At 34.9% G+C, this 14,897-nt stretch overlaps 1 protein-coding gene across 1 annotated transcript; it reads left to right on the top strand.

Moving 5' to 3' along the window:
- The first annotated feature begins 10,423 nt into the window (after window positions 1-10,423).
- LOC126890027 (uncharacterized) lies at window positions 10,424-13,118 on the top strand. The gene is made up of 2 exons (XM_050658839.1): window positions 10,424-11,368; window positions 12,333-13,118. Exons 1-2 carry the CDS (start codon window positions 10,967-10,969, stop codon window positions 12,363-12,365), a joined length of 435 nt encoding a protein of 144 aa, XP_050514796.1. The 5' UTR covers window positions 10,424-10,966; the 3' UTR covers window positions 12,366-13,118.
- Window positions 13,119-14,897: the final 1,779 nt, after the last annotated feature.

Genomic DNA, 14,897 nt, shown 5'->3' with positions numbered 1-14,897 from the left:
TATATGATTTTTGATCGAAAGTAAAGTGCCTTTTTAGATCACAATATATTTCAATTAGAATGATGTAATTGCATATAGAAGCATAGTTTTTAAAGCTGAACAACTTTTCATAATAACTTTTCCATATTGTGAAAACTAAACATACTTTGCTCTTGACCAAAATTCATATTTTTTGACATACCTCATTTAACATTCATAAAATGTAATATTTGATGGTTGCATTCTTAGTTCTAGACTCTAGACAATGCAGAACTTTTTATGAAGAATAACTTTTTCTCGTAAAATTAATAATAAAACAGTTTCCCATATGGTTCCTAGTTATGTAGACACCCTTTATAAAATTTCTTTGAAAACTTTGAAATGACAAAATGTTATTGTTTATTTACTTAAATGTATATTTTTAATTTAATATGCAGGGTGCTTCATTAATGTTGCAAAAAATTTAAGGGGAAAGGCGCAAAATGTCGCCTGTTAAAATTTTCAATGTGTTTTAAATGTATTAATGTTTTTCGAATCCTGAGAAAACTAATAAGTATTTTTTTAAAAATTTAAACGCAGAATGAAAGATAACGTTATTGCCGAGGGCCGACAGTCCCTTAAAATGAATAAAAAGTTTCTTTTGAATTAAATATTTGCAATTGTTAAGAATCACACTAAATTTTCTCTTTTATTTTCACCCCTGTAAAATAAACATTATAGAAGTTTTCAGGTACTTTCGGTTTCAGTAATAATGTAGTCTTTCATTCTGGATTTAAATTTTTCAAAAATATTTATTAGTTTTATACAGGGTGAGTATGGAAGAACACACCAAACTTTAAGATCGTATAATATACCTACGTAAAAATAATCAAAAATAACTCATATTATGTTGTTATTTGATTTTCATTTGTTTCCGCGGAGTATTAAAATTTTTCTTACAAACTGACGATTTATTTATTGCTCCAAAACCGGTTGAGTTGTGCAAATGAAATTTGGTGGGTTTTAAGACATAGTTATTGCGCATGTTTTGACATACAATTAAGAATTTTATATTCACCATTGGCGCGCGTACTAGTAATAGTCTGAATTTTTATAAAGATAAAAATGGTACGCCACTAAAATATTTCAAATTAAAAATCTTTCTTGAATTCCTCGTTCAATTTGTGACAAAAATCTATCTTCCCTTTTTTTCATGCGACGCTTCGTTTTCATGCAAAAAATAAAACATCTTAACGCTTACAAAGTTTTCGACGAAGTTTCTATATTATGAATGTGTAGAAACTTATTTCGAATACTTTTAAGCGTTAAGATATTTTATTTTTTGCATGAAAACGAAGTGTCATATGAACAAACATGACGATAGATTGTTTGTCAGAAATTGAACAGGGAATTCAAAAATAATTTTTAATTTGAAATATCTCAGTGGCATACTATTTTTTTTGTTTCAAATATTTTAGACTATTACCCGTACGCGCGCCAATGGTGAATATAAAATTCTTAATTGTGTGTCAAAACATGTCTACCAACTATGTCTTAAAACCCACCAAATTTCATTTGCACACTTCAACCGGTTTTAGAGCAATAAATAAATCGTCAGTTTGTAAGAAGAAAAATTTTAACACCCCGTATCTCGGAAACAAATGAAAATCGAATAACAACATATGAGTTTATGATAACATATGATTATTTTTACGTATATTATACAGTCTTAAAGTTTGGTGCGTTCCTCCCCACTCACCCTGTATAGTAGATTTAAAGGGCGCTAAAATATATCCCGCACGCGGGCGCCAATGAGCCTTGCGGGGGCCCTGTATTGAGCAAAACCTTTTCCGGTAATCTACGTCTGATAAGTTAAAACTACTTTCAAATTTCAATACGTTTATTCCTTTGTATTGACCTTAACCTTGTGTGACCACCCTCAGAGCAGCCATCAAGTGCACACATTTTCTCTTCCTTAGTTCCGCGTATCCTTAAATTAGAAATTTTGAAGTTGACGTTGCATCTTTAAAGGGTTTTATTAATTATGGTAGTAATTCAACAAACGCTAATTCAGATTTCGACAGTTCAGCATTTCTCAAAACCACACTACACGCGACGTTGCCATGTGTCTTGAAAATCGCTATAATATGTAAATTGCTATAAATCTAGTTTTAAATACTGACGTAAAGAAGAATGTATCATCAGGGCCGGCGATAACGGGCCGGCAAGGGATGCATAGCAAGCGGGCGCCCCTGTTTGGGGGCGCCAGAATGAGCTTTTTTCTGCTGGTGTTATGTAAAATACTAAAATAGAAAAATTCATTTTTTTAAATGCGATTCAAATTCGTTATAATACCCTAATCTGTGGTTGTTAGTTTTGCATATCACATAATATACAAAAATATGCAATGCCGCATAGAATCCTAAGGCGAGCACCAAAGTTACTTCGCAAAAGTTGGCCGAAGTCCGAAGTACCGTCACTACACACTCGTTCTACTTCGCGAGGAACACATTCACGCCGGGCGATAAGGACTTCGTTCCTTTGACTTGATCGCAGAGACCGCCACCGAATGGAAGTAGACCGAGGCACAGCAAAGTAGCATAAGGTGGCCGTCTACATTCTCGTACTTGTTGAACTTCGATCGACTTCGGCGAGAGTGTAGAGGGCGTTTAAAGTGAGCACCACACTCTCGACGAAGTTACTTCGTCAAAGTTGACCGAAGTCCAAAGTACCGTCACTACACACTCGTTCTACTTCGCGAGGAACACATTCACGCCGGGCGATAAGGACTTCGTTCCTTTGACTTCGCAGAGACCGCCACCGAATGGAAGTAGGCCAAGGCACAGCAAAGTAGCATAAGGTGGCTGTCTACACTCTCGTACTTGTTAAACTTCGACTGACTTCGCCGATAGCACCACACTCCCGAGAGCACCACACTCCCGAGAGCACCACACTCTCGGCGAATTCGATCGAAGTTCAGCAAGTACGAGATTATAGACAGCCACCTTATGCTACTTTGATGCGCCTCGGTCTGCTTCCATTCTCAGGCGGTTTTTTCGATCGAGTCAAAGGGATCGATGTCGGTATCGCACCGCTTGAATGTGTTCCTCGCGAAGTAGAACGAGTGTGTAGTGACGAGTACTTCGGACTTCGGTCAACTTTGGCAAAATATTTTCGCCGAGGGTGTGGTGCGCGCTTTATCATGTATTAATATAATTTATTGGTCAAAGATATCATATTTCAACCAAACAACTTTGCTCTTGAGAATGCTTTGTTTATGTTCTTCAAATTTTTTGCAAGTTGTTAGTTTTGCATCAGCAGTTATGAGAGGAAATGAATGATTTTTAGTAAAATAAACAAGATTGTGATACTGTTTTCTTGCCGCATGCGCTTGTGTAATTTAAGTATTATGTACATATTAATAGTTATCAAGTTAAGTAGTAATCTAGTAATCCCATAAAACATGTATGTATGTATATATCGGTTTTAGAACGTCTTTCGACGTTGTCCGATGCCTAACTTCCACGTCCTTCTCTCATCCCATTGGCCATCTCTAAGATCCCTTGTACTTATTGCTTTGGTTACCCCTTCTTTCCATGTCTTATTGGGCCTTCCTCGTTTTTTGCGGTTTGGTGGTACCCACTGCATGATCTTTTTGGGCAATCTTGTGTCTTCCATTCTTTGAACATGACCATACCAAATCAACTGTTTCCTCTCAATGTCTGTTGTTAAGTAACCATCTATTCCAATTCGTCGTCTTACTTCCTCATTTCGAACTCTTTGCCTACGGGATATACCTAACGATCTTCTTAACACATCCATTTCTACAGCTTCTAATTTTTCCTGTTGTTCTCGGTTATTCTCCAAATTTCTGCTCCGTAAAGTAGGCTGCTTTTAATAAGTGTTTCATAGATATTGTATTTTCGCTGTATTCCTATTTCGGAGCTCCAAAGTATTCCATTTAGGCAGCCAATTGTTCTTCCAGCTTGTGTTACCCTTTTCTTTATTTCTTCATCGTCTTTTCCCGTTCTATCGAAGATTACTCCCAGGTACGTGTATTCACTACAGGATGTGATTTGTTCATTATCCTCTAGTTCGATATTGGATAGCTCAGCTCCTATGGGTATGTATTTAGTTTTTTCCACATTTATTTCCAAGCCCCACTGTTCATATTCCTGCAAATTCCATGCAAATTGTAAGGTATATAAATAAACCTCTCCGAGGTCTATACCCATACCGTGGCATTTACGTTTCCACTGGTTTAGTGCTTTTGCAACATATATTTTGAACAAAGTTGGTGAAATACAGCAGCCCTGGTGCAGACCCTTGTTAACTATGAACTTTTTAGATAGTGTGTTGCCAATTTTTACTTGTGATGTAGAATTTCCATATAAAATTTTTAAGGATTTGACTATAGTGTAGCTGATGTTAGTTTCTTATAGTGATTTCCACAATTTAGTCACAGGAACGCTGTCGTATGCTTTACGCAGGTCAACAAACATGAGATGGGTCTCTTGATTGGTTGCTGTTTTTTTTTCAATTAATTGTTTTTTTTTCCATAAAAACATAATATTTAAAATAAACATTTTACATAAAATTTAGTTTGGAGCTCTTTAGATTTAGTATTATTTCATATGATGTAATCACATGAATAGTTTGAAAAAGAATAGTTATAGAAAATACAGAATAGTTTGTCATTTGTACTCTGTAGTTAAAGAATATGCAATTCAATTAATATAAAATTATATTTATTAAGTACTCAGTACTATTATTAATTTACGGTTGTTATTATTTTTGTTTAATTAAATAAAAATGGATTAAAAAAATATCTGGGGTACAAATCGAAAAAGAAAAGCCGAAAAAGAAGAAATGACACAAAAAAACAATCTTAGTTCTCTTAACCAATTTCTTAAAAAAGTCAAAGTGAAATTGTTTTGTCAGATGATGGGTCCAATAAAACTGTAACCGAACTTTATATACCGGGGACATTTGCGGATAGCGGGACACCGACTTAAGTCGGTGCCTCGCTGCCCGGAATTAGTGTACGTTTAGAGTGGAGCGAAGAAAGAGTGCGAGCGAAGAGCAAAAAGCACGAGCAACGTGTGTTTGGATTTTATTGACTGACTTTGTTCATTGTCCTACAACCAAATGCAATAATATAACAAGCGACGTCATAAGTCACTACATTAATCTTGAATGGTAACAATGTGACAAGCCACATTTAGAAAAAAATTACATATCGCTGGATTTTCACTGCTTGTGTCACTTCTAGATTGTACATAGTCAGGGTCGTGGTCACTGACATCGAATGTGAAGTCAACTTTGCTATTTTTCTTTCTATAATCGTCAGAACTCAATAATTATCCGAAACGCTTCCGCCCATGTTCGCCATTTTGATGTGGCTTGTCATTATGTCGAGTAGATACTAGAACAATTTAGGCCTATGCAATAGTGTGACCATAGATTTATCGGCCCATCTATTAACGAAGAGCTGAGATAATTTGTTAGTGGCTTATTATGCTATTACTTTAACCAAGAATAACACTAACTTCTTTTGAACTCATGTGTGGCTTGTGATTGTTTCACATAAAGCTCTTCAATTATAATATATCTGCTTGTTTCAACTGCGTTGCTTCACCAGAAAGGAAGTTAGAAAACGATAGGCTCTTCCAAGTTGTTCGTTACTTTTTCGCTTTCCGATGACACACTTTTAATATATCTGCTTGTTCCAACTGCGTTACTTCACCAGAAACCAAGTTGGAAATCTATAGGTTCTTCCAAGTTGTGCGTTACCTTTTTCGATTTCCGGTGACACAATTATAATATATCTGCTTGTTTCAAGTCCGATGCTTCACCAGAAACGAAGTTAGAAAACTATAGGCTCTTCCAGGTTGTGCGTTACCTTTTTCGCTTTCCGGTGGCACAATAATTATAATATATCTGCTTGTTCCAACTCCGTTGCTTCACCAGGAACGAAGTTAGAAATCTATATGTTCTTTCAAGTTGTTGAATCATATGTTCAATCGTTATCATTGATAACGATTTCCGAAGTGAAAGTCGAAACGTCAAGTAAACTTGATTTCAAACTCGAATTGTGGCTAATGCCCAAATAAAATAGTAATAAATCTTATTTTGTATTTCTCACGCCGGTAAGAAGACAACAATGAAATGACCTTTTTTTACATTGGTCCGGATGTATATTTTTTATTTCAGCTTCGAGATGGATGACGTCAATAGTATGTAAATGCCAAAATATCATAATTTAAAAATAAAAACCGACCTGTTTCCGGATTTTTTCTTAAAATCATCGGTTTACGAAATAATGAATTTATTCCATTTGGTTTTGCCACACTGTAGAACTAATAATAATTATTAAGTTACATAATATTTATTTCATTAAAAAATTGCATAAAGTTATAAATTTAAAAAGTCATCGTCGTCATCTCAATAAGGTATCTTTCTGATACAATAACAGCTTTCTTTGAAACACTTCAGCTATCAGGACATCGAGATTCATTTTTTGGAAAAATAACAAAGAGTGCGAGCGAATCAAACTTGTTTGGTTTCGCCGCTTTGCTCTTTGCTAGCACTCTGTGTACCTCCGCTTCTCAGTAGTAGTTTGATTTCACCGCTTTGCTCTTTGCTCTTTGCTCGCACTATTTCTTCGCTCCACTCTGAACGTAGCCTTAGGAAGCAAGTACAAAATCAAGTCATTAATAGGGAGAAAAGCTCTTCTAACTACCCCTAAAATCACGTGGTTTAACCACGTTTAACTACATAAAGTAATACAGAGGATGTTGCATTACCGAGGGCACCCAAGGTAACTTTCAGTACAAAGCCTCCTTATTCGTTATGTACTGCGATGGGGAGGGGTAGTGGTACAGCTTGATGGTCAGATGTGGGTCTCACTGTTCCATTTGAACACACATAATGTTCCCGAGGCTGGGGTTGTACGAGTATCTGTGTGTATGTGGGGGGGAGCTGTGCTAGTTTTACAGGCGGGAACCTTATACCCTAGCGCCGGCACTGTGTATCATTATTCTTCTTACGGAAGCTATCCATAGCGTATGTTGGTGATCAGCATGGCTTTCCTAACTTTGCTTGCTTCTCTCCGGAATAGCCCTGTCGATGTATTGAACTACTTTCTCAGGTTTTGAAGACAAGATATTTCTTTTCTCCCGCCTCTCTTTCCAAAAACCTTTCCCTAAAGAATGAGTTGCAACAAGCCATATCTCTGTTCATTCCTTAACACGGCCAAAATACTCTAGTTTGCGTTCTTTGACGGAGTTAGTAATCTCGCATTCCTTTTCCATTCCTCGAGTTTTCTTAAAGAAGCTTTGGAAACTGTCCAGACCTCTACTCTATATAATAACGTAGAAAATGCATATCATCTGACGATTGAGATTTTACCAAGTGGTAAATCGTGACTTCTGAAAAGAGACTTACTTCGTCATTATGAACGCTCACCTCGCTTTTCCTATGCGTTGTTTTATTTCACTTGAGTGGTCCCATTTATACTGTTTATGTTGGTACCAAGGTATGTGTAGCTGTCTACCCTGTCAATTGGTTGTTGGATATTTGTTTTTTTTTTCGTATTGAGATCAAGTCCGTGTTGTCTACATATATCTGATATACGCGACATCATTATTTGTAAACCATCTAATCTAGATTATCTGCATAAACTACTGCGTCGTCGGCGTATTAATTTGTTCTTTGTCTGGCTTCATTATTTAGGATTCTGGGTTGCAAAAATCCTATATGTATAATGTTGTTATGGAGCGCAGAAAACTACACCTGTATATTTTAGGCCAATAATTGTGGGATATAACACTCTTTGTATCAGGTAACAGATAATCAAATAGATTACATGCGACACGCAGTGCCCTGGAAGACCATTTTTACGATTTGGGCGCCTTTTGTGGGTATCTCTCTCTCTCTCTCTCTCTCTCTCTTGCTTGTCGTTTCCCCATTACCGAGGATCGTGATTTCTTCCAATATTCCTAACAATGTTTCTCCATTGGTCTCTATCTTCAGCTGCTCTAAGAGCTTTGCAGAATGAGTTTCCAGCTGAATGCTTTATTTGGTCAGACCATCTAGTTGATGATCGTCCTCTTGATCTTCCCCCCGGAACGTTTCCAGAAACAATTAATCTCTCCAAACTGTCGTCACATCTGCGAACCACGTGACCAAAGAATTGCAGAATTCGTTGCAGACATATTGTGGACAGCCTTTTTTTTAATATTGAGTTGGTTTAGAATGGAAACGTTTGTCCTATGGGCTATCCAAGGTATGCGCAGCATTCTTCTCCAGCACCACATCTCAAAAGCATCAATTTTTTGGCGCTCGCATGCGAGAAGAGTCCAAGTCTCTGCTCCGTATAGTAATATTGAGAATACAAGGGCATTCACCAGTATCATCTTGATGTTTAATTAGGCGACTCATCGCATTTTTTGCCATTCCAATACGTCGTCGAACTTCTGCTTCACAGTTACCATCGTTAGTTATACTAGACCCGAGATAGATAAAGGTGTTTACTATCTGGTATTCCTGTAACATGTTAGTCAGTTGAATAGTGTCGAATCTGTCGACCACCATTATTTTTGTCTTGGCTTTATTGATTTTCAGACCAACTTTATTGCTTTTGTACTCAACTCTTCGCAGAAGATCAAACATTTATTGGGTTTCTTTCATGGGTATAAATTCCTCTATTTCTATTATATTATTATATTATTATATTATAATAATAGAAACAGCGGAGATTTATACCTACGAAAGGCGCCCAAATCGTAAAAATTGTATTTGAGGGTGCCGCTCGTTGCATCCAGGCTATGTATTCTACAGTGCGGTGGAATAAGTGTTGCCCCCCCTGTTAACTTGTTTATTTTAAGAATATAAGCAAAACGCTCAGACAGGTCGATTTTTAAACTAACCATAGTATATTATAGCATCAACGTTTCGAACTTTACGCGATGCCTCTTCAGATGACAGCCATAAGTTTGATTTTTTTAAATGGGAAAGTACATCATGTGACACCTCATTTAAAAGCTCTTAAAATACTGATTTCAAAAATGTATAACATTTTAATCCTTTTTGAGATCGTAGGCGCAAAATTTTGGTCGAATTCTTTCTAAATGCAATCATTTTTTTCGAATCCTGAAAAAACTAATAAATATTTTTGAAAAATTTTAAACGCAGAATGAAATATTACAGTATCCTCGATGGTCCAAAATCCCTGAGAACTCCTATGTTTATTTTAATAAGTCACAGTGATGAAAAAAGGGAAAATTTAGTGTGATTTTTAATTTCAAATATACCATTCAAAAGAAACTTTTTGTTTATTCTAAGAAACTATCAGCCATCGGTAATAATCTAATCTTTCATTCTGCGTATAAATTTTCTAAAAATACTTATTAGTTTTCTCAGAATTCGAAAAAAATTAATGCGTTTAAAAAGAGTTCGACCGAAATTTTGCGCCTACGATCTCAAAAAGGATTAAAGTGTTATACATTTTTGAAATCAGTATTTTAAGAGCTTTTAAATGAGGTGTCACATGATGTACTTTACCATTTAAAAAAATCAAAGTTATGCCTGTCACCTGAAGAGGGATCGCGTAAAGTTCGAAACGTTGATGCTATAATATACTATGATTAGTTTAAAAATCGACCTGTTCGAGCGTTTTGCTTATATTCTTAAAATAAACAAGTTAACGGGGGGGGGCAACACTTATTCCACCGCACTGTATAATAGAAACAGCGAATATTGATACCTACAAAAGGTGCCCGAATCGTAAAAAATGGTCTTCGAGGGCGACACGCGTCGTATCTAAGCTATTTGATTATCTGATACCTGATACAAATTGTATTTTGTTTTACGCACTGGCTTCATTATGTAGATTTCTGGCGCTCCCCGGCGCTAAACGACGACATCAGAAGCAAGAAAAAACATTTTTTTAGGGGAATGGTAGCTGCATCATCTCTGTGTAAAGGTTCAAAAATAGCTATTTCTATAACAAGGGAGGAAAGTGCTACTTTTCCTCCCGAGAATGTTATTTGAGGCAGCAGAACGAGCATTCCAAATTATTCTTCTCCAATAAGGACTTTAACATAACTTTAATAGGATTTCTCCCTACATTTTATTTATACAATATTAGTAATTTTGAGTTATTTGAACAAAATATCACCGACAGTCATAGGGTACAATCTGCCCGAACTAGCCTCATTTCTGGATCATGATTTGATTATCATTTTTTTTTTTTTTTTTCAGAGAGTCCTCACTATTATCTATTCACATTATCGTTAACGAAGACGTCTCTACACTTGTTTCCCTCATGGGGAAAAACAATTTTATAGTCGTAAAACACTGATACTGTTTAGTACCTGTCATGAGACTGAATAGCTCATAAATGTAAAGTCCTGTGATCCTAGAGCACTTCAAGTGATTGTTGACAGAGCGATGACACAGGACAGGGGCACGAGGCCTCTTGGCAGACATGTAGGTTAGGGAACCAGAATAGAGCAATGACCTTTGTTATAAAGTAGAAACATTTAATAAAGTACTAAAACACTTAATAAGACTATAAACACTATTGCATGGCGCAGTCTAGTGGAAAATAAACCAAAATCATAGAAGCGAGGTTACCAAATACATTGTCATTTGAAGGAAATGTGGCCGAAAATTTTAAAAGATTCAGACAAAGTTTTGAAATATATCTGATGGCCTCTGGAAAAAGTGGTAAAAGTGATGACGTTAAGGTAGCAATTTTACTCAATCTAATTGGAGAAGAAGGCATTGAAATTTATAACACTTTGGAATTAACAGAGGCCCAAAAAGGCAAGCTAGCAGATGTATTGGAAGCATTTGAATCTTATGTCACACCTAAAAAAACGTGGTCTATGAAAGATATTTATTTTACAACCGCATTCAAGAAGAAAAGGAGACTTTATACCACTTTTCAGCAGATTTAAAAAACAAAGTAAAAAATTGTGAGTTTGGAGCCGAAGCATCTTCAATGGTAAGAGATAGAATAGTATTAGGCACTAATAGTAAGGATGCAGAACAAAACATGTTAAAGACCATTAATTTAGATCTGGCTAAAGCTATTGAAATATGTAAAATGCATGAAATATCCCAAGCTCAAATAAAAGAAGTTCATAACAGCTTGGAGAAGGTTAAAATTGAATCATTGGGATGTAAAGCTAAGCAGGGGCAAAGTTTAATCCAAACATTCAGGAGTGCAAATTCTAGAGATGAATTTAGCTTCAGAAACTGTGGGAGAGTCCATGGGCCAAGGAGGTGTCCAGCATATGGAAAAAAGTGCAGAAAGTGCGGTAAAAATAACCATTTCGATAAAGTGTGTTATCATAGCAGGTTAGTGAGAGAGGTACAAGTGGAAGAAAGTAAAAATAACGAGGTAGGTGATATTATGATATAGTATTTTTACTACAAAAACGTTATTACGTAGGTCAAAATTTTTGACGTAAGAGAACTGTCAAAACATTAGAATGTGACTTTTCATTATTGCCGTGTTTATAATAAACATAGCAATAATGAAAAGTCACATTCTAATGTTTTGACAGTTCTCTTACGTCAAAAATTTTGACCTACGTAATAACGTTTTTGTAGTAAAAATACTATATCATCAATCACTGTTAATGAAATCAATAATAAAAATAATAAAGACTGGATCGAAAATTTAAAAATCAATATTGTCGATATACCTTTTAAAATAGATAGAGGGGCACAGGTTAACATTTTGCCTAATGGTTTTGTTCAAAAAGTTTGCAAAATTAATGATTTAAAACAAACTAAGGTCCTACTTGAAACATATGGTGGTTTTAAGGTCTTTCCAATTGGTATAATAAAACTTGTCTGTAAATATAACAATATTGATTATTTATTAGAATTTGTTATAGTTAAACATGATCTAACACAAATTTTAGGGTTAAAATCATGCTTAGATTTAGATTTGATACGAAGAGTAGATAACACAGATTTAAACATAACAAAAAGTGTATTTATTAAACAAAATGGTGATGTATTCATCGAATTAGGCAAATGTCCTCAAAAATGTAAACTAAAACTTAAAGATAATTGTGTTCCTGTAGCTAAACCACCACGAAGGGTCCCTTTAGCCATTAAAAAAAGATTAGAAAATACATTTTTAGATTTAGAAAAACGTGGCATCATATCTAAATGTGAGGGTCCTACTGAGTGGTTGAGCAATTTAGTTATCGTTGAAAAGCCTGATAAAACCTTAAGAATATATTTGGATCCTAAAGATTTAAACCAAGCGCTTGAAAAGGAATATTGCTTAATATCTACTATTGAAGAGATATGCAATAAATTGAAAAACAAATGTTATTTTTCTGTTTTAGACTTTAAAGACGGATTCTATCTCGTTCAGCTAGATGAGGAGTCCAGTAGAGCTTGTGCATTTGGAATTCCCTTTGGAATTTGGAAATTTGATAGACTTCCAATTGGACTAAATATTGCCCCCGAATTTTTTCAAAGAATTAACTTAGAGAATTTTGGTGATATTGAGGGCTCTCTTGTATATTTTGATGATCTTTTGATATTTGCTGATAGTCTTGAAGAACATGATAAAATCCATAATAAAGTATTGGAACGAGCCAGAAATATTGGGGTAAAATTTGATTCTAATAAGATACAATATAGAATGTCTGTAGTAAAAACAAGAATCTACAGGTCGAGCAAGTCTCGTAAATTTCACGATTGCGAGCCACGCTTCACGCAACCGTGTTTGCGTACTTGTGTTTCGAGTTGCGTGGTCGTGCAGAGTTATATTTACCAATTCGCGCAATCGTACTTGAGACGCTGTGTCAGGTGAGGTGTTTGAAAATTTGTAACTTGATTGCTTGATTCTGTGGTGTGAAGGTGGTTAAACTTTTGTTTTATTTTTTTTTGTTTTGTTTGTTTTTGTTGTTGCGAATATATCGCAAAAAGTTTTTAGATGAAGTAATTGTATGATGAAGATAACACAGAAAATACAAGAGGGCAGCATACTTTGCAAAACAACTGTTACAATTTGAAATCAACAATTTGTTAAGTTGTTGTCTTGCAGAGGAATATTTATAATCAATGCTTGCAGGTAAAAAAAGTGACTTTTTAAAAAATTATATCTTGGAAACTAAAAATTATTTTTATTTATAATTGAAACATGTAAAAGTATAGTACTCTCAAAAAAATTTCAGCCAAAAATATTCATTTTTGTAGAGTTGACTGCAATTTTTCGACAACAGCCCTTTTTTGCCGTGAGCAGCATAACAAGTCCAGTCTCATCTGAAATCAAAGTTTCTTGTAGTTTATACCTCTGGCTAGTGAATCAACAAAGGATTTTTTATTAGATGAGGTCATTTTTGTTTTATAAAAAAAACTACTTTAAAAATGAGAAAAATTGGGGTCAAAAATGTGTTTAAACTTATGTAAAATCTTCAAATTTCATTTTTTTTTAATTCCTTCGTTCATATTCTAGCCAGAGGTATAAACTACAAGAAACTTTTTGATTTCAGATGAGACTGGACTTAGTTATGCTGCCAACGCAAAAAAACTTAAACTCTACAAAAATGAATATTTTTGGCTGAAACTTTTTTTGAGACTACCAAGTACTATACTTTTACATGTTCCAATTATAAATAAAAATAAATTTTAGTTTTCGAGATATAATTTTTTTAAAAAGTCACTTTTTTTACCCACAAGACCCCTTAAAAAAATGTTTGGAAGAATATGTTTGATGGCCAAGATGCATACATATATTTAGAAGGAAAGTTCCTGATTTCTGTAGTATAATACATAATACCGAAGAGGAAGTAGCCCTAAGCGCCGGACTCCACTTGCGATTTGTAGTTGTGAAGATTGAACACATTCTTTCAAATAGAAGTCAATCCATGATTATTTAGTCACAAATGGATTGACTTGTATTTGAAACAATGTGTTCAATCTTCCTGATTACAAATCGCAAGTGGAGTGCGGCGGTAATAACACCAAAATATTCCATATAGGTCCATAGAAGGTACACAGACATTGAAAAATTCCTGGAATATCCCCGAAAACATGTTCCCTGAGAACATCCCAGGAAAATCCTGTGTCAGCATTTTAAACATTACCTGAATGTCTTATTGGAACATTCCATGAATGTCCACGAATGTTCTCTGGACATTCAAAATATATTTTGTAGACATTCCCTGGATATACCAGAAATACAGTGATGAGCGCTCTAATAACCGGCAAAATAGCACAAAAGATGTATTAAGTAGTGAGATAAAAAGACATGAAACTAGTCGAGCTGGGAAATTTAGCGATATTAACTTATACATTTAGATTGTATTGATTGTGTACCACCTTCAGACGTATCAGACGAGTTTGGAAACTACCACTGTCACAGTGACAGTTTTAGTTGACATACTCCTCCGATATGTGTAAAGGTGGGATCAATATAACGTAAATTTAAAGGTTAATTTCGCTAAATTTCCCAGCTCGACTAGTTTCATTTCTTTTTATCTCACAACTAAATATTTTGCCGGTTATTAGGGCACTCATCACTGTACATCCTTGCTGATGTGACAATACCTCCTATCTGTTTTTTCATGAGTTTTGTATGAGAGATGGAAAAACATGTTTTAAGGTCACCTCCTGTGTTCATATGTAAGTTTTGACTTGTTTTGTAGTTCATAGATAGTTTAATTTACTACAAAACAAGTCAAAAAATATCATATGAAAACAGGAAGTGACCCTAAGACAAGTTTTTAGTCTCTCTTACAAAACTCATGAAAAAACAGATAGGATGTATTATTACATCACTGACGATATGTGGCCATACCAAATAATACATCCTTGATAAATATAAACATTTTTATTGAACAAAATCTTTTCATACATTTTTTTAATGCAATTTACTGATATTCCTAAATATTTCAAAAAAA

The sequence above is a fragment of the Diabrotica virgifera genome, chromosome 8 (assembly GCF_917563875.1).
Source record: "Diabrotica virgifera virgifera chromosome 8, PGI_DIABVI_V3a".
NCBI classification, from domain to species: Eukaryota; Metazoa; Arthropoda; class Insecta; order Coleoptera; family Chrysomelidae; genus Diabrotica; species Diabrotica virgifera.
Note: the sequence above shows the minus strand (reverse complement) of the source record. Positions and strands in the feature narration are given on the sequence as shown.

What these genes read in the sequence shown, in the direction of transcription:
- LOC126890027 (XM_050658839.1), top strand. Translation starts at nt 10,967, where the DNA reads ATGGTAAGAGATAGAATAGTATTAGGCACTAATAGTAAGGATGCAGAA. An exon ending in AAGAAAGTAAAAATAACGAG is followed by an intron (nt 11,369 to 12,332) that starts GTAGGTGATATT and finishes TTTCTGTTTTAG; the next exon opens with ACTTTAAAGACGGATTCTAT.